Source organism: Ornithodoros turicata, unplaced genomic scaffold (assembly GCF_037126465.1).
Source record: "Ornithodoros turicata isolate Travis unplaced genomic scaffold, ASM3712646v1 ctg00000783.1, whole genome shotgun sequence".
Classification (NCBI taxonomy): domain Eukaryota; kingdom Metazoa; phylum Arthropoda; class Arachnida; order Ixodida; family Argasidae; genus Ornithodoros; species Ornithodoros turicata.
In genome coordinates, this window is record NW_026999401.1 from 128,375 (window position 1) to 144,267 (window position 15,893).

Genomic DNA, 15,893 nt, shown 5'->3' on the forward strand with positions numbered 1-15,893 from the left:
CTGCAGGTGTTCAGAGGTGTGTGTGTGTGGGGGGGGGGGGGGGGGGGGAGGGGAGGCTGCAAAATCCCTGTACATGATCGAGGAGAAATTAACAAGGTGCTCATTTTGCAAGTTCACATTTTATGCTGGTTCTTCAAGCAGTTGAGTTAGAGGAACAGAATGTCATTGCACCATGACGGCAACACTCATATAGAAAAAAAAATAACGAAATCAGCACCACGGCAAAGCTATCAACTAATGAACAGTCACAGCTATCATGCTGAAAGTCCTCTAAAATAGTCTGTCAACGATTGGAAGCGCCTGCCTTAATATACTAATGTATCCAATGAACGCACGTGTTTTTCAGAGCTCGCCAGCTGAAGCAACTTCGATAGTTACATTGCTAACCACAATGTTCACATCTCAAGCTTGGACACTGTGAACACATTCAGAGGGTCAAAAGACTCGGTCTTCATGCAGACTATGCACGGCTTCTAATGCCTTTCATTGTAAATGACATTCAGCGTGAATGTCCTTTTTGCCCCTTTTCATTGTTTGCAATGCGATATTTTACTAACTTGCTCACTCTGCAGTTAGTAATTCTTGAGGTACCCTTCGGATGCAAGCACTATGTTACAGGGATAGCGCACGAAAGAGTAGCCTACACTTTGGTACTAAGTGAGTAAAAAAAAAGTTCATATTCCTGTTAAACAGTACCAGTACGAGAACATAAAGGGAAGAAAAGACAAATGTTACACACATAATGTTACACACTGTAAAAATTGTGGTGTGGGTGTTTCATGCCAAACATTATACAAAGACAAAAAAAGGGGCCCTAGATGATAAGGGCAGCATGTCAACCTTGAGGCAAACAGAGACAAAAAATAGATATAAAAATGATGCATAAAGTTACAAACTGCATATCAAACATGCGCATGTTCGTTTTCTGCTTACACTTGCTATGTAAATCAAAGCACGCCACCCACGTTTAACAATACATCCTTGCCATGAACGGGCATGTGCATAATCACGGGGAAGCTTGACCAGGTAAGGTTGTTCACACTAAATATGCAGCATCTGCGAGCAACCTCTTCAATGTGAGTGTCCTTTTCAGCAAAGTCACTCCCATCTTCATAGAACACAGTTGTCATTAAATTCACATTTGTGTGCGGAGCACTTGTCTTCCTTCTTGTCCTTACGGATTTTTTTTGTGTGGACTTCGTAAGCACATGTGGTTTCTGCTATGAAGAGGTCCTTAATTTAACATTGCTTTCGTTATTAGAATACTTTATTGGTAAAAAATGCACACCGGTACCACAACATTAAAAACAACTCAAAGCTTGACTTTACAGGAACAGTACTGGTCCCATCAATACCAATAAACTATACCGTAAACTACCACCATACCAATACCAATGTCACCATACCAAATACCAATTAACTATGCCATAGCAATAAACATGACTTTGGACTACTGTCTATTGGAACAGTTACAGAACAAACACTGCTGTCTTCCTCACTTGCGCGGTCACTTCATCTTATGAAGCGTTGTCGCAAGCATGACATGACAACACATGAAATAGTCTTCTGCGAGCCCTCAAAGGCAATGTAAGTCACAGTTCTGTCAACTGGAGTATTAAAGCAAGAGGACACGGTGATGAAAACAACAGTCTCAATGCCTGAGAAGAATGGTCAGAAATGTTCTTCCAAGGACACTAGTGCATGTGAACATGTTGATGCAGACGACAGTCAGTGCCTCAGGAATTTAATCCCAAAAGTTGCTCCAGGGACATCAATGCAAGAGGACATGTTGATGCAGACGACAGTCAGTGCCTCAGAAATTTAATTCCAAAAGTTGCTCCAGGGACATCAATGCAAGAGGACATGTTGATGCAGACGACAGTTAGTGCCTCAGGAATTTAATCGCAAAAGTTCTTCTAAGGACAGTAGTGCAAGAGGACATGTTGATGCAGATGACAATCAGTGCCTCGGGAATTTAATCCCAAAAGTTGCTCCAGGGACATCAATGCAAGAGGACATGTTGATGCAGATGACAATCAGTGCCTCGGGAATTTAATCCCAAAAGTTGCTCCAGGGACATCAATGCAAGAGGACATGTTGATGCAGATGACAGTCAGTGCCTCAGGAATTTAATCCCAAAAGTTCTTCTAAGGACAGTAGTGCAAGAAGACATGTTGATGCAGACGACTGTCAGTGCCTCAGGAATTTAATCCCATAAGTTGCTCCAGGGACATCAATGCGTGAGGACATGTTGATGCAGACGACAGTCAGTGCCTTAGGAATTTAATCCCAAAAGTTCTTCCAAGGACACTAGAGCAAGAAAACATGATGCAGACGACAGTCAGTGCCTCAGGAATTTAATCCCATAAGTTGCTCCAGGGACATCAATGCAAGAGGACATGTTGATGCAGACGACAGTCAGTGCCTCAGGAATTTAATCCCAAAAGTTCTTCCAGGGACATCAATGCAAGAGGACATGTTGATACAGACGACAATCAGTGCCTCAGGAATTTAATCCCAAAAGTTGCTCCAGGGACATCAATGCAAGAGGACATGTTCATGCAGACGACAAGCAGTGGCTCAGAACTTTAATCCCAAAAGTTGCTCCAGGGACATCAATGCAAGAGGACATGTTGATGCAGACGACAGTCAGTGCCTCAGGAATTTAATCGCAAAAGTTCTTCTAAGGACAGTAGTGCAAGAGGACATGTTGATGCAGATGACAATCAGTGATTCAGGTATTTAATCCCAAAAGTTGCTCCAGGGACATCAATGCAAGAGGACATGTTGATGCAGATGACAATCAGTGCCTCAGGAATTTAATCCCAAAAGTTGCTCCAGGGACATCAATGCAAGAGGACATGTTGATGCAGACAACAGACTCAACGGCTTCCCACACACTTCATCCCTAAATGTTGTACCTTATCTGAAGTGCAGCTCCTTGTGGCGCTGTAGATGATCATCCCTTTTAAATGCACTCCCACAGACGGAGCAGACATGACTCCTCCCGTCCTTATGAACCGTCTTTGAGTGCCTGTACAAGCTCCTCTTTAATGTGAATCCCTTGGAACACACACTGCACACATAGGGCTTCTCTCCGGTGTGAATCATCTGGTGCTTGGCAACATTGGCTGCACAGTCGCTGGAGTAGTGGCAGAAACGACACAGGTACCTCCCCTCCTCCCTGAGCTCCTGGTGCTTTAACGCTGACACCTCATTGGCAAGCACGGGGTTGCAGTGGGAGTAGTTAGCACCTGCAAGATGAAAAAGCAATGCAAGTGAGCACATCGACCAAGTAACTAGCAACTCCATGACTAGCCACTTCGTCATCTCGATTAGGAGTAACAGACGACATGACTAGCCTGCAGCCGAGTGCCCCAACCCATAGTCCTCTCTTCTTCCGTCGATGCGCACCATATGCTTACACGAACAATCTGAATGCGCATCCACCATCTCGACTTTCCTCCGCTTAGGGTATATCCACACAGCGGATGGGTGCTCAGGATCGACCCGTGGACTGCGAAGACATCCCAGTTACATCCTGGAAATGTCCGCACTCCGGTCCGCAAGGGATCACACCAGGGACAGCGGACCACTTGCGTCAGCCGTACAAAAGTTCCGTGTGACATCACTCGTCATCCTTAGGATGTCTCCCTGCTCTGGTCCCATGTGTGAATCCACCCTTAGCAGACTGAATACGATTAGAGCCTCAAGTTTTAGGGTTTAACCTGATTCTTCCCCAAATTTGCATCCCCAATTTGCAGGTCGCCTCTTTAGGGTGAAACCCGATCTTTACCCGGCAAATTGCCCTCACGGAGACGTCTGTAGGAATATGCGCTAACTTGTCTGGCAGAAAATGCAGTTACAGAAGTTTCAAGGCTAAACCCAATTATTCCCCAAATTTGCACCACAAATTGAAGGTTGCGTCTTTGGGGTGAAACCGGATTTTTACCTGGCAACATTTTTACATGCACACTAACTTGCTTGGCAGCAAATTTAGTTACATCACAGTTTGTACGAAACCAATATTGATAGCTTGAGTAACTGAGCCAGATTTCTCCCCACATTAAGCATCAAGTGCAAATGTCTATTGTCCCAATTTGTACCCCTTGCATCTCGAGAAAGAGAAAAATTCCTGAAAACTTCAGGCTCTAATTATGCTTCAATTCCTTTCAATGCACGTATAACACTCAATGCCTTTTCTTTGCAGTCTTTTTACCGACTTGCTTACCCAACACTTGATACCCCCTGAGGTACCCTCCAAGTGAAAAAAGAAAAAGTTACAAGGACAACACCAGAAACAATGGGCTACACACTTCTGTTCCGTACCCAATAAGTCACAAAAAGTTCACATTCGTGTTGAACAGTACCGGTACGAGAGCGTAAAGGGAAGAAAAGGACAAAAGGGTTAAACACGCAAGGTTAAACACTGCAGAAACTGTGGCACATGCGTTTCATATCCAACAAGTACACATCAAAACAAAGAGGGCCCTAGAAAGTACAAGGGCAGCACGTACATGGTGTCACGTGCCTGGGCAAAAACATGGCGCATAATATTGCAAATTGTAAAACAGTGGCAGGTACACTTCATACCAAACATGCGCACGTTTGTTTTCTGCATGTGCATGCCAAATAAATCCAACGTATTTTCACATTAAACGTCTACTTTGGCCCACGTACAGAGGTGTGTACAATCGCGAGCAGAACCAAACTTGGTCAAGTCCGTTGCACTACATGTGACGGGATACTCCGGGTGTTTCACGAAGGTCCCCCAGCCGAATAATTCGTGAACAGGTGGCGCCATCGAAGAACTTTGGTCAAGATCAACGGCTCCGGGACATCATCGGGACATCATCGGGACAACGGCTACGAACTGAGTAGCGAGCGGCTCGTTTGCGTACGCTCACTAATTAAATGAACATCCTAACCTTTAAATTTTACTTTGCACGCTTGCGTAACCCCAGTTTTACGTATTGGGACCTTCAGCGAAACATATTCACAGAAATAATTCATTGATATTCGTATTTCTTACATGGTGCAGTGCACCAATTATGCTCTTTGGTTCAGCTATCCAAAGCCATCAGCTATCCCGCTGTCAATTCAGTGTTCATCCGCCTAATTCACGCACGGGGGCGATGGAAGATTAGGAACGGCCACAAGGAACGCTTTGGTGTCCCTTCTCAACACGACTGGTAAACAGCACTGGCAGTTCTGTCGCTCTGTAGGTGAGATAGCGCGCTCACTGGTGCACTGCTCCGCGCAAGAAATAACTAGGGTTCCACATTTTCGGTTTTAACAGAAAAACACCAAAAAACATACGGTTTTAATAAAAACACACCCCATACTGAAGGACATTCCAGGGCATGGCAGAGATAAATTGCAGCACATGTCCTGCAAGTTGTTGATGCAGAACAGAAAAGCACAGAGAAATACGATGGTCGTGAAAAAATGTCTGTTTACTTCTTCGCTACCCGTAAAACGCCACCGCAGCAAACGACGCCACGTTTAATGAGCGTCGTGCAGAAATTACATTGTGATTTCTACTCGCCTGTAACTGTCGGGTAAACAACGTACACGCCAGAAAAATCATCGAAAAATGCCGATTTCGTGAAAAATCGATAAACATCGGAAAGCAAACGCCGAATCTGCCCAAATATAAAAACCGAAAACGCGAAACCCTAGAAATAACTCAAGAAATCAGAACCGATTAATAAAGCAAAAACGTGCAGACACTTATTGGTATTTTCGAGCAATTAATCGGTTCTGATTTCTCGAGTTAGTTCTTGTGCGGAGCAGTGCAACAATGAGCAAGCCGTCTCATTTCCAGAACAACAGAACCGCCAGCGCTGTTTACCAGTCGTGGTCAGAATTAAGGAATACAAGAGCATCGCTTACAGCTGTTCCTAACCTTCCGTCGCCCCCGTGTGTGAGTTAGGTGGACTAACACTAAATTCACAGCCGGATGGCTGAACCAAAAAGCGCATTGGTGCACTGCTTCACGTAAGAAACCTGTAAACCGAGAGCGATTAGTTACTTTAAAAAAATCACTGAGTGTCAAAGCTTTTTTTTTCCTCTTAACATTTTTCGCTGAAGGTCCCAATACACAAAAACAAGGGTTCCGTAAGCGTGCGAAGTAAAATTTAAAGGTTAGGATGTTTATTTAATTAGTGAGCGTACACAAGTGGATCGCTGACTACCCAGTTCATGGCCACTTTCGCAATGATCTTTACCAAAGCGAAAGTTAATCGAATAGTGCTACCTATTTACAAATTATTTAGCCGGGGGCCCATCGCGAAACACCCAGTACATGCTGAACAGCGCTCGTCAGGAATCCTTTCAACGTGAATGTCCTTGTCTTCGTAGGGCACATCACATATATTTGGCTGCCCTCATGTAGAAGTAATGAAACGCTGCTTTTGTAACCACTGGAATACTTGCAGAATAGGCACTCATTTCTTCCTCGCTTGTGGAAGAGCTCTGTCATGCAGAGCCCCAGCAGGTACCCTTCAGAGACACTTCGAAAGGCACCCAAAATAGTATTCTTTTGACTTAGTATCCTTTTGTTGACAGTTCTGTCAACTGGAGTATCAACCCAATCGAGAACATGCGTTGATGCAGACGACGGGCTGCATGTCTCAAATATGATGAGAAAAGTGTCCTACGGGGACACTAGTGCAGGAGGACACGTCGATGCAGGCAACCGTCAATGCCTCAGAAATTAAAACACAAAAGTTGCTTGAAGGACACCAATGCAAGAGGACATGTTGACGGAAACAACAGTCTGAACGCCTAAGAATTGTATTGTCAGAAAAGTTCTTCCGAGGACACTAGTGTTGATGCACACGGCAGTCAACACCTCAGAAATCGAATCCCAATAGTTGCTCTTGGGACATCAATGCAAGAGGACACGTTGATGCAGACGGCAGTCACTGCCTCAGGAATTTAATCCAAAAAGTTCTTCCAAGGACAGTAGTGCAAGAGAACATGTTGACGCAGACGACAGTCTGTGCCTCAGGAATTTAATCCCAAAAGTTGCTCCTGAGACTTCAATGCAAGAGGACATGTTGATGCAGACGACAGTCAGTGCCTCAGGAATTTAATCCCAAAAGTTGCTCCAGGAACATCAATGCAAGAGGACATGTTGATGCAGACGACAGCCTCCACAGCTTCCCACACCACTTCATCCCTAACTGTAGTGTACCTCATCTGAGGTGCAGCTTCTTGTGGCGCTGTAGGTGATCTTTCCGTTTAAATGCGCTCCCACAGGTGGAGCAGACGTGGTTCCTCAGGCCGTTATGAACTGCCCTTGAATGCTTGTTCAGGTTACCCTGCTGCGAAAATCCTTTGAGGCACACTCGGCACACAAAGGGCCTCTCTCCCGTGTGAACTCTCTCGTGCACCTCGAGATGAAGCATGTAATCGCTGGAATAATCGCAGAAGCTGCACCGGTGCTTCCTTGGAGGGCCCTCTGCGGCCAGCACGCAGCTGCGGTCAGAGCAGTCGACACCTGTAAGAGCGAGAACAAATACGATGAAGTACGTCGACCAATATCCACATACGGGGTGTTTGACCTAACGTAATTAAAAAAATTCTAACTGGTGACGTGCTACTTGCCGGAGGACTGCGAGACTTTCGACAATTACCTTCGGGAAACCTTTTTGAGGAAGGCTTTGGACGTTTCAGAATTGCGGGAAATTAATTTTTTTCAATTGAACTTTCAAAATTGCCGAGCAGACTACACATTTTTTTTTTTACGAGAATATTAAGTCCTCCACGGATAAACCACAGACCGAACAAAAACTATGCGCGGTGTCGCAACAGAAATAGTCGAAAAAATTAGTAAGAGTTCCGCTTCAGTCCGGCCTGCTCCATCGTCGCAAAGAAGAGCGTACGGGTGATGCGGGGAGAGGAGGAAGTGTTCCGGCCTCTTATTTTACCTTTCTTTCCTCCGCTTTGACCTTGATGCTGGTGACAACAGTCGTATCCCAAAGAAAAAAAAAAACAACTGTCTTATCACGATAAAGGTAAAAGGAGGCGACACTTCCTCCTCTAGATGCACATTTGGTGCACGCTTCTACGCAAACATCAAGCAGGCGGGGCTAAAGCGTAACTTTTACTAACTTTTTCTCGACTATTTCTGTTGCAACACCGTGCATAGTTTTTTTTGGGTCTGCGGGTATCCGTGGAGGACTTCATGTTTCTGTAAAAAAAAAAGTGAGTTCAGCTTGGAAATTTTCAAAGTTAGACTGACAACAATAAGTTTTCCTCAATCGAAAACTGTCCAAAGCCTTCCTAGATGGCAGCAAAAGGTCCCCGAAGATAACTGCCCAAAGTCCCACAACCCTCCGGCGAGTACGATTAATAAGTAATATTTTTATCAGTTTAGGTGAAACAGAGTACAAGCAGGAGGAAACAAGACAGGGGGCAACAGTGATGAACCATGCAGTTACACATCATGCATTCTCTGTTTAACGCTGCTGTTCCTTACCTGCAACACATAGAAATAAAGAGATAAATAATAGACCCAGGTACGCTAACTCGTGTTACAGTAGCTGCGCATACAGTTCTAGTACTACTACTATAGTACTAGTGCAAGAGTTGATGCACAGGACAGCCAAGGTCTCAGAAATTTCATCACAAAAGTTGATTGAAGGATACCAACACAAGAGAACACGTTGATGTAAACAACAGCCTGATTGCCTAACAGTTATAGTCAGTAGGTCCATTCTTTTCAAAAGAAAATTGCTGCACCAGTTCTTAAATACATAGAAACAGAGAATCGTACAGAGAACAGAGTAGAATCGACAGAAACAAAAAAATCGACAGAAACAAAAAAAATCGGCAGAAACAAAAAAAAATCGGCAGAAACAAAAAAAATTGACAGAAACAAAAAATCGACAGAAACAAAAAAATCGGCAGAAACAAAAAAAATCGCCCACAGCCACTTATCCGAGTTGGAACAACACTGCATATTTAAAGGGGTGGAGAACCAATACGCAACCCTCTTAATGTGTATGGCTCCACTACATATCTTCTGGCCCACGGATTCGACATGCGAAGTCCAACACATTCCTCTTGTGAATGCTCTACTGTGTTTTCAAAACAGCAACATTTTTCAAGCCGCCGTCGACGGTGTCGCCAAGCAGCGCCAACAGATGCCGGAAGACAAACAGCAATTGACGTTTTATTCGTGCAAGCTCGCCCAGCGCACCCGAAGGTCACCATACGGAATGAAGTCTTTGGGTGGCCGTGGCCCCTTTTAGAACCGGAAGCGGAAAAGAATGAACTTCCTTTCTCCAAGATAAAGAGACTCCAAGAAAGGGCTGACGTAGTGAGGTGGTGAAGAGCTGAGAGGGACAGAGGAGCATGAATTTTTTAAGTGCAAAGTGCAATTTTTTAAGTGCCTTTTAAGTGCAACAGTTTCGTACGCAGGATCCCAGAAACATAGCGTTTTGACGTGCATGTTTAGTATGCATCAATTCGATATTTACACCATTATTTCTTCTGAAGTTTGGAAATGGTCTCACAACTCCTTTAAGCCAAATCGCAGCCAGAAAGACATGGACAGAGGCAGTTACAAGTCTTGAGCAGCAAGCTATACACATGCACTACTTAAGGTCATTTCTTTAAGGTCATTAAGGTCACTCTTAAGCCCTGTCACCAGAAAAAATTGTGCAGAATTTCCTTTCACACCCTGGGGGGGGTGACAGTTCAGACTGCTGGGCTTTTAGGGTTATCCTGGACTTTTCAGTTGGTACAACTCCGGTCAACCTTAATAACAACACTGGAAAAAATTCGGTCTTGTTTCCCAGCGCACTAACAGCCACCCTTGGGGTACTGATGGAATGTTACGTGTACCTTTTTTTTTTGTATGGTTAGAGGGGAGATTAATATCGTCCAATGGTTGATAAGAGGTGCACATAGCTGTAAGAATTCTCCTACACGATCACAGAAATTCACGAGGATGAGAAGAAACTGGCCTTTCTTCATCCCTCAACATGTACAAACGTAGAACAAAGTGATATAAAGTGAGCAAGATGGCACAAGAAAATTGGCTGAGATGTTAGACTTATTAGTCTGGGGTACTGGGTTGTGCCCTGTTGTTCATTATGCCCCAGACTCAGGGGAAGGTCTCAGTCAATGCAGACTACCCTGCCTTTCACATAGCAGCGGGCTGCTTCGAAGCAATAACACTGCACTCAGTTGCAGGTTCACATTTTATGTTTTATACACATATAGAATAGTGTGGTTATAGAAGCAGCTGCATCAGAGGAACAAGAGCTCATTGTACCACAAAATTAGAACTCATCAAAAGAACAACAAAAGCAAACTACGTATATATCACATTGGTAGAACCCACTGATGCTGAAACACTCTCAGACAACATCAACTTCGGATATGTTTAAGTATGCAGTGCATGCGTATGTTTTCCAGAGCTTGTTTGCTGAAGCACACGTTCACATTTCACACTTGGACTCTGGGCACACATTCAGTGTAAAAAGAGACAGGAGTCATACAGATTATGTGTCGACTCTAATGCCTTTCAACGCAAATGACATTCAACCTGAATGTCTTCTTTCCTTGTTTTTTGGTAATTCAATAGTTTACTGACTTGCTCACTTAACAGCTGCTAAATTGAAGTACCCTTGAGATGCAAGAACAATGCTACAAGGAGAGCCCTTTGGTACTCAAAGGGTACCAATGTGCACATGAGTACACAATGAGTAAAAGAATGAGTAAGAGAAGAGTTTGGTACACAATGAGTGAAAGACATTCATGTTCCTGCTAAACAGTACCAGTACATTAGTATAAAGGGCAGAAAAGACCAAAGGGGGGGGGGGGGGGGCACATAAGTTTACGCATTGCAAAAATTTTGTTTCATGTAAAACATATCACGAAGACAAAAAAGTGTCTTAGAAAGTAAGGGCTGCACTTAATTGTTGAGGCAAGCTGAAGCAAAAAAAGAAGCTGATGCATTTTAAACTACAAATTGCACAGCGGTGACAGGTACCCTTCATATCAAACCTGTGCATGTTCCTTTTCTGCTTCTGCTTGCAAAGTAACTCAAAACACGCCTTTCACATCTTTGACGCAAACAGACATGCTTACATAGAACATATTTGTTGCTGAATTCACATACATTCACATGGAGCACCTCTTGTCCTTCCTGAACATTCCTTTGCCTAGACTCCTTAGTCCTTACACACATATGGCCTCTATTATTAAAATATACATGTCCTTAAGGGGGAATCTCTTCTTCAGAAATCTATGGGTGATTCTTGTTCGCACAAGACACGTGAACGCTCTAAACTGTCATCATAACGTTGGTACTGCCGTGTCCTGTTAGCTTTTCTCTAGTCAATGACGTATTTTTTAAAGGACAAGGTTGAGCTGTTGATTTTTAATAAATGAAAGTTTGCTGCATCTCGAACATCTGCTGCCATCTCGATAGAGTGTCGCGCACTAAAATATTTGCGAATTCGGGCTCAACACAAATCAACGGACAGTCCTGCACTTCTACAAAATGCGTCGTTGACAAGGACAAAGCAAGGAGAACACGCCAGTACTTCCGTTTTGACGATAATTTACGCCGTTTCTGAGCGCTGTGCGAACAAACTTTCTCTACTGTCTTGCGTAGAAGTGGTTCCCCCCTCGAGTTAACGTTGCTTTTGTTCACAGTGGAACAGCTACAGGATTGACAGCTGATGACTTCCTCACTTGTGGAATGCCTCAGTCTTTGGTGGAGCTGTGTCAAGTACGCTTCAGAATGCAACCATGATGTTAAATGGACAGCACAAAAAGTAGTCCTTTTCGAGCCCTGCAAGACAAAGGAAACCGCAGTTCCAACAAACTACAGTACTGACGCATGAGGACGACGTGCTGATGCAGACGACGTGCTGATGCAGACGACGTGCTGATGCAGACGACAGCCTCATCGGCGTCTCACAGAGTGGTACTTTATCCTTGTGACGCTGCGGGTGATCTCCCCCGTTTCAATGCACTCCCACAGCTGAAGCAGGCGCACTTCCGGTGGCGTTAATGAACTTTTCTCGAATGCCTGTACAAGTTGCTCGTTTGCGAAAATCCTTTGTGACACACATTGCACACGTAAGGCTTCTCACCAGTGTGAATTCTTTCGTGCATTTTAACGTTATGCGCGTGATAACTTAAGTAACTGCAGAAGCGACATTGGAGGGTCCCTTTCCTCTGTTGCTTCCCTGGAGAATCCTCCGCGGCCAGCGTGGGACTGGAATGGGAGCCGCTGACACCTGTGAGATGAAGAACCAATGCCATTAAAGGAGTACAGAGGGCCATCCAAAAAAATTTCAGATTAAGACATCTGATGAAAGTGTATGTGTTATTATACCAAATAGCGCAAAAGGTTTTCATGTGTGCAATTTGTTTCCCAGAACAAAAACTCACATAAACATAGCTCCGCGCCTTCACCCTTAACTCGCCACTCCAGCTATAACGAGGATGAGGAGGTATGATGACACGTCACCGATGACGGCATAAGGAGACTCGTTCTGGTTCGCCGGTCAGTGGGGGTCAGCGCCTTGTCCCTTTGCCGCCGTAAACCTGTTTTGCCAGTTTTCCCGGAGAATTGGGGATAGAAGGAGCGGCCGAAGCATTACCGAGCAAGGAGAAATGCTTTATCAGAACCCCGAACAGCCAAGTAGCAGACGACAGCGGAGTAGCAGACAACATTTCTCTAGGCCAATCAGCGAGCGTTCTCCTTATAGCGTCAGCGCGAGGTTCCAGGCAGATCACAGGCTGGTACTGCTCTTCACCACCGTTGCGCACGGTCGCTTTTTGCGGCGTATTTTAAATTCAATTTCCGCGATAACTATGACTCTGTGGTGCAAATTACTTCGCATGGTACATCTTACTGGCAAACTTAACAGTTTTATAGGAAGAAAACTGGGTGTTAAAAATGACTTCTGTGCTACTTTAAGTACGGGCAGGGGGGAGAGAGAAAAGACAAAGAAAGTAATAAGCTACAGTAGACTCCAGATAAGTAGCCGTAGTCTAAAGGGGTAGCTAGCCAAGATGACCTAAACAAACAAACATTCTTTTTGTTTGTTGTTTTTTTTCTGAAAGAAGAAAGCAGAGGTGCATGAACTGTTACATTCACATGTGACCGAGAAGTATGAAAGCTTCTTTGGTCACTTGTAAATGTGCGAATTGCATCTCACAATGTATCTTGCACCAAACAGTTTCTCATGAGGCCCTTATTTCAGCCGTGGCACCATCTTCGAGCCGTCAAACTATTACGTACAAAATATTAAGAAGGCTTTAGGGGATATTCTTTTTTTTTTTTTTTTGCTTTCCTGACAGGTACTTTGCTTTTTTTTTTTTTCTTTGGCAGGGAGGGGGGGGAGAGAGATTGTAACATCTTCTGGGTGTTAGGGGGTTGTTTTGGGGTAGGGGCGTACAAAAAAATTCCTGCGCGTAAAAATTCAGGTCGGCATATGTGGACACACCCGCCCACTCCCACTATGCTTCGCTGATAATTTTTGGTGTTAGTACAAGGTAACTCATATAGGCTAGGTCATGCACAAAAAGTGAACAAGGCGAACAAGTGAATAAAGAGCTACCCTTTATACACTCCTGCCTCTGCACTTCTTTGACTGTATTCTCTAGCTAATCCGCCTACAAGATACCCAGCCCTCATACCATGTGGCATTATGCTAGTACACTTCAAAGCAATAACAGTGCACTTATTTGCAAGTATGGTTGGAATTATGTTGTACAGTGTTACAGTGTGACATCAAGTTTACGGAACACGCTCACCATGCACTCCTTCCTCAGAGTGACAGAGTCTCGCTAGAAGCTAATGGGACCATACAGACTTAAAGACATCTGTCTGGGCAACCCAATCACCTGTTTGCAAGTCCTTACGGTACCATTTGCTGCTAGCGTGTCGCTCTGAGGAAGGAATGTGCCGGAGCGTGTTCCGTAAACTTTTGTACAGCACTGTACAACATAATATGTAGAGCCTGAAGTTTTCGGGAAATATTTTTTTCAAAATTCAGGGGGTAAAAATCGGGTAAATGAACGTGCGCACTAAATTCATGCGAATTCGGGTGCAAAAAAAACAGCCGGTATGCTAAATTCGAGGTGAAATAGGGTTCAGTTACTCAAACCAACTGTGATGGTTTGGTACAAACGGTGATGCAACTGCATTTGCTGCAGAAAAGCAAGTTAATGCATTCCTACAGACATCCCAGTGAGGGGAATTTGATGGGTAAAAATCGGGTTTCACCCTAAAGGGTGAACCTTCAATTCGGGGTGCAACTTCGGGGAAGAATCGGGTAAAACCCTAAAACTTCATGCTCTAATAATATGTGAGGTTTTCAAGCTGTTGGAGCAGAAGAACAAGAGGTCATTGGTTCAGCACCCATCAAAACGAAGAACAACAAAGGCAGATCCACACAGCAAAAAAAACGAAATGATAAATTGCACAACAATGGCATAATTTGAAGCATATCGCGAGTGTTCTTTAGAAAGTCAGTCTCATGCACTGCACAGTCTGTTATCTCTGCAGGGTCTGTTATCTCTGCAGGGTCTGTTATCTCTGCAGGGTCTGTTATCTCTGCAGGGTCTGTTATCTCCTTGGAGGGTCCTGTGTGGCAAGTACAGGGCTGCAGTCACAGTAGTTCACACCTGCAAGGCGAGGAACCGGTATCGTCAAGTGTGTCGACCAATATCCATATATTACACCTGCAAATGGAGGTACAGGCAGGTGCAAGAGAGAGAGAGAAATCAGCGATGAACTATGCCACTACATATCAGACAAGAGACAGCAGACATTAGAGCACTGCACTGGCTCGAGCTTACCCAAGGGCTTGAACCTGTCCCAAGACCGGCCCGAGCTGGTTAACACCTTTTTGTGGACCTGTGCCGGGTTCGCGTTCCATCCACATCGCCCGTCCGTACACTGCCCATTCTAGGTCGGGCTCCAGTCTGTGTAACCCCAATTTTACTAGCCCCGGTGAACTTTTACAAAGCCCACTTCACTGGACCGGGCAGCCTGGAAATCGCTCGGGCCATGTTCTAGCCGAGAAACTTGGAAATTATTCGGGCTCGTAAATTCTGTCCGGGTAAATCAAAGCAGGGCTAGGCTCGTACTGGGCCTGAAGAATGCAAAATGGGCAGAAGAATGCGGTGCTTGCAGTGCTCTTGCGGGCATTAGACAGATAGCCGTAGCATAAGGGGGTAGCTGCCTAAGATAAAACCACAAACAAAAAAGGATATTTCTTTCGCTTTTTTTTTTTTTCAGCAGCCAAACAAGATCCACTCTGTGCTCGCTGTGGGGTCAGTGCTCATCCTGGGCCGACTTCAAGGAGAACTGTGCCGACACTCATCTGGAAAGTTTGCCGGAAAACCATGGGAAAACGTCCCGGACGGCACCGCCAGTGCGGGGGTTTCTAACCCGCGTCAACTCCCAGTCTCGGTTGTGGAAAGTGGCCATTCTAGCCACTATGCCACGGGATCTGTAGTCCCGTTCCTTATCTGCAACGCAACGAGAAATACATAAATGCTCACAGCTCTGATAAGTCATCTCATATCAGCTGTGCATGTTAATGAAAAGTTTGACACTCACTTTTCAGAGTTGGAACTCAGGAAGAAGAGTGCATGTTTTGTAGTGGAGGCGCAGCCAGACACACACCAGCAGAAGCTGGGACAGATCCAGGCCCCTTCACGAAGTCCCTCAACACGAAGAAAAACCATCCAGCCTTCACATGCGAGAGGGCTGCCTCAAAGCAATAACAGTACACTCATGTGGAAGTTCACATTTTATGTTGCATAAACATAATATGTGCGGCCTTTGAAACAAGCCCATTGTACCATGACAGCCGCACTCATCAAAAGAAAAAAAAATGATAAAA

At 44.7% G+C, this 15,893-nt stretch overlaps 1 protein-coding gene across 1 annotated transcript; it reads right to left on the minus strand.

Annotated features, from left to right (window-relative positions):
* Window positions 1-62: 62 nt before the first annotated feature.
* On the minus strand, window positions 63-7,783 carry LOC135374871 (oocyte zinc finger protein XlCOF6.1-like). Its single transcript, XM_064607794.1, has 2 exons — window positions 7,328-7,783; window positions 63-3,131 (listed from the first exon to the last, which is right to left on the minus strand). Exons 1-2 carry the CDS (start codon window positions 7,413-7,415, stop codon window positions 2,923-2,925), a joined length of 297 nt encoding a protein of 98 aa, XP_064463864.1. The 5' UTR covers window positions 7,416-7,783; the 3' UTR covers window positions 63-2,922.
* Window positions 7,784-15,893: the final 8,110 nt, after the last annotated feature.

Coding starts and splice junctions, on each gene's coding strand:
- LOC135374871 (XM_064607794.1), bottom strand. CDS start 7,415: ATGCTTCATCTCGAGGTGCACGAGAGAGTTCACACGGGAGAGAGGCCC. Junction 3,132..7,327: donor CAAAGGATTTTCGCAGCAGG/GTAACCTGAACA, acceptor GCGACTGTGCAG/CCAATGTTGCCAAGCACCAG.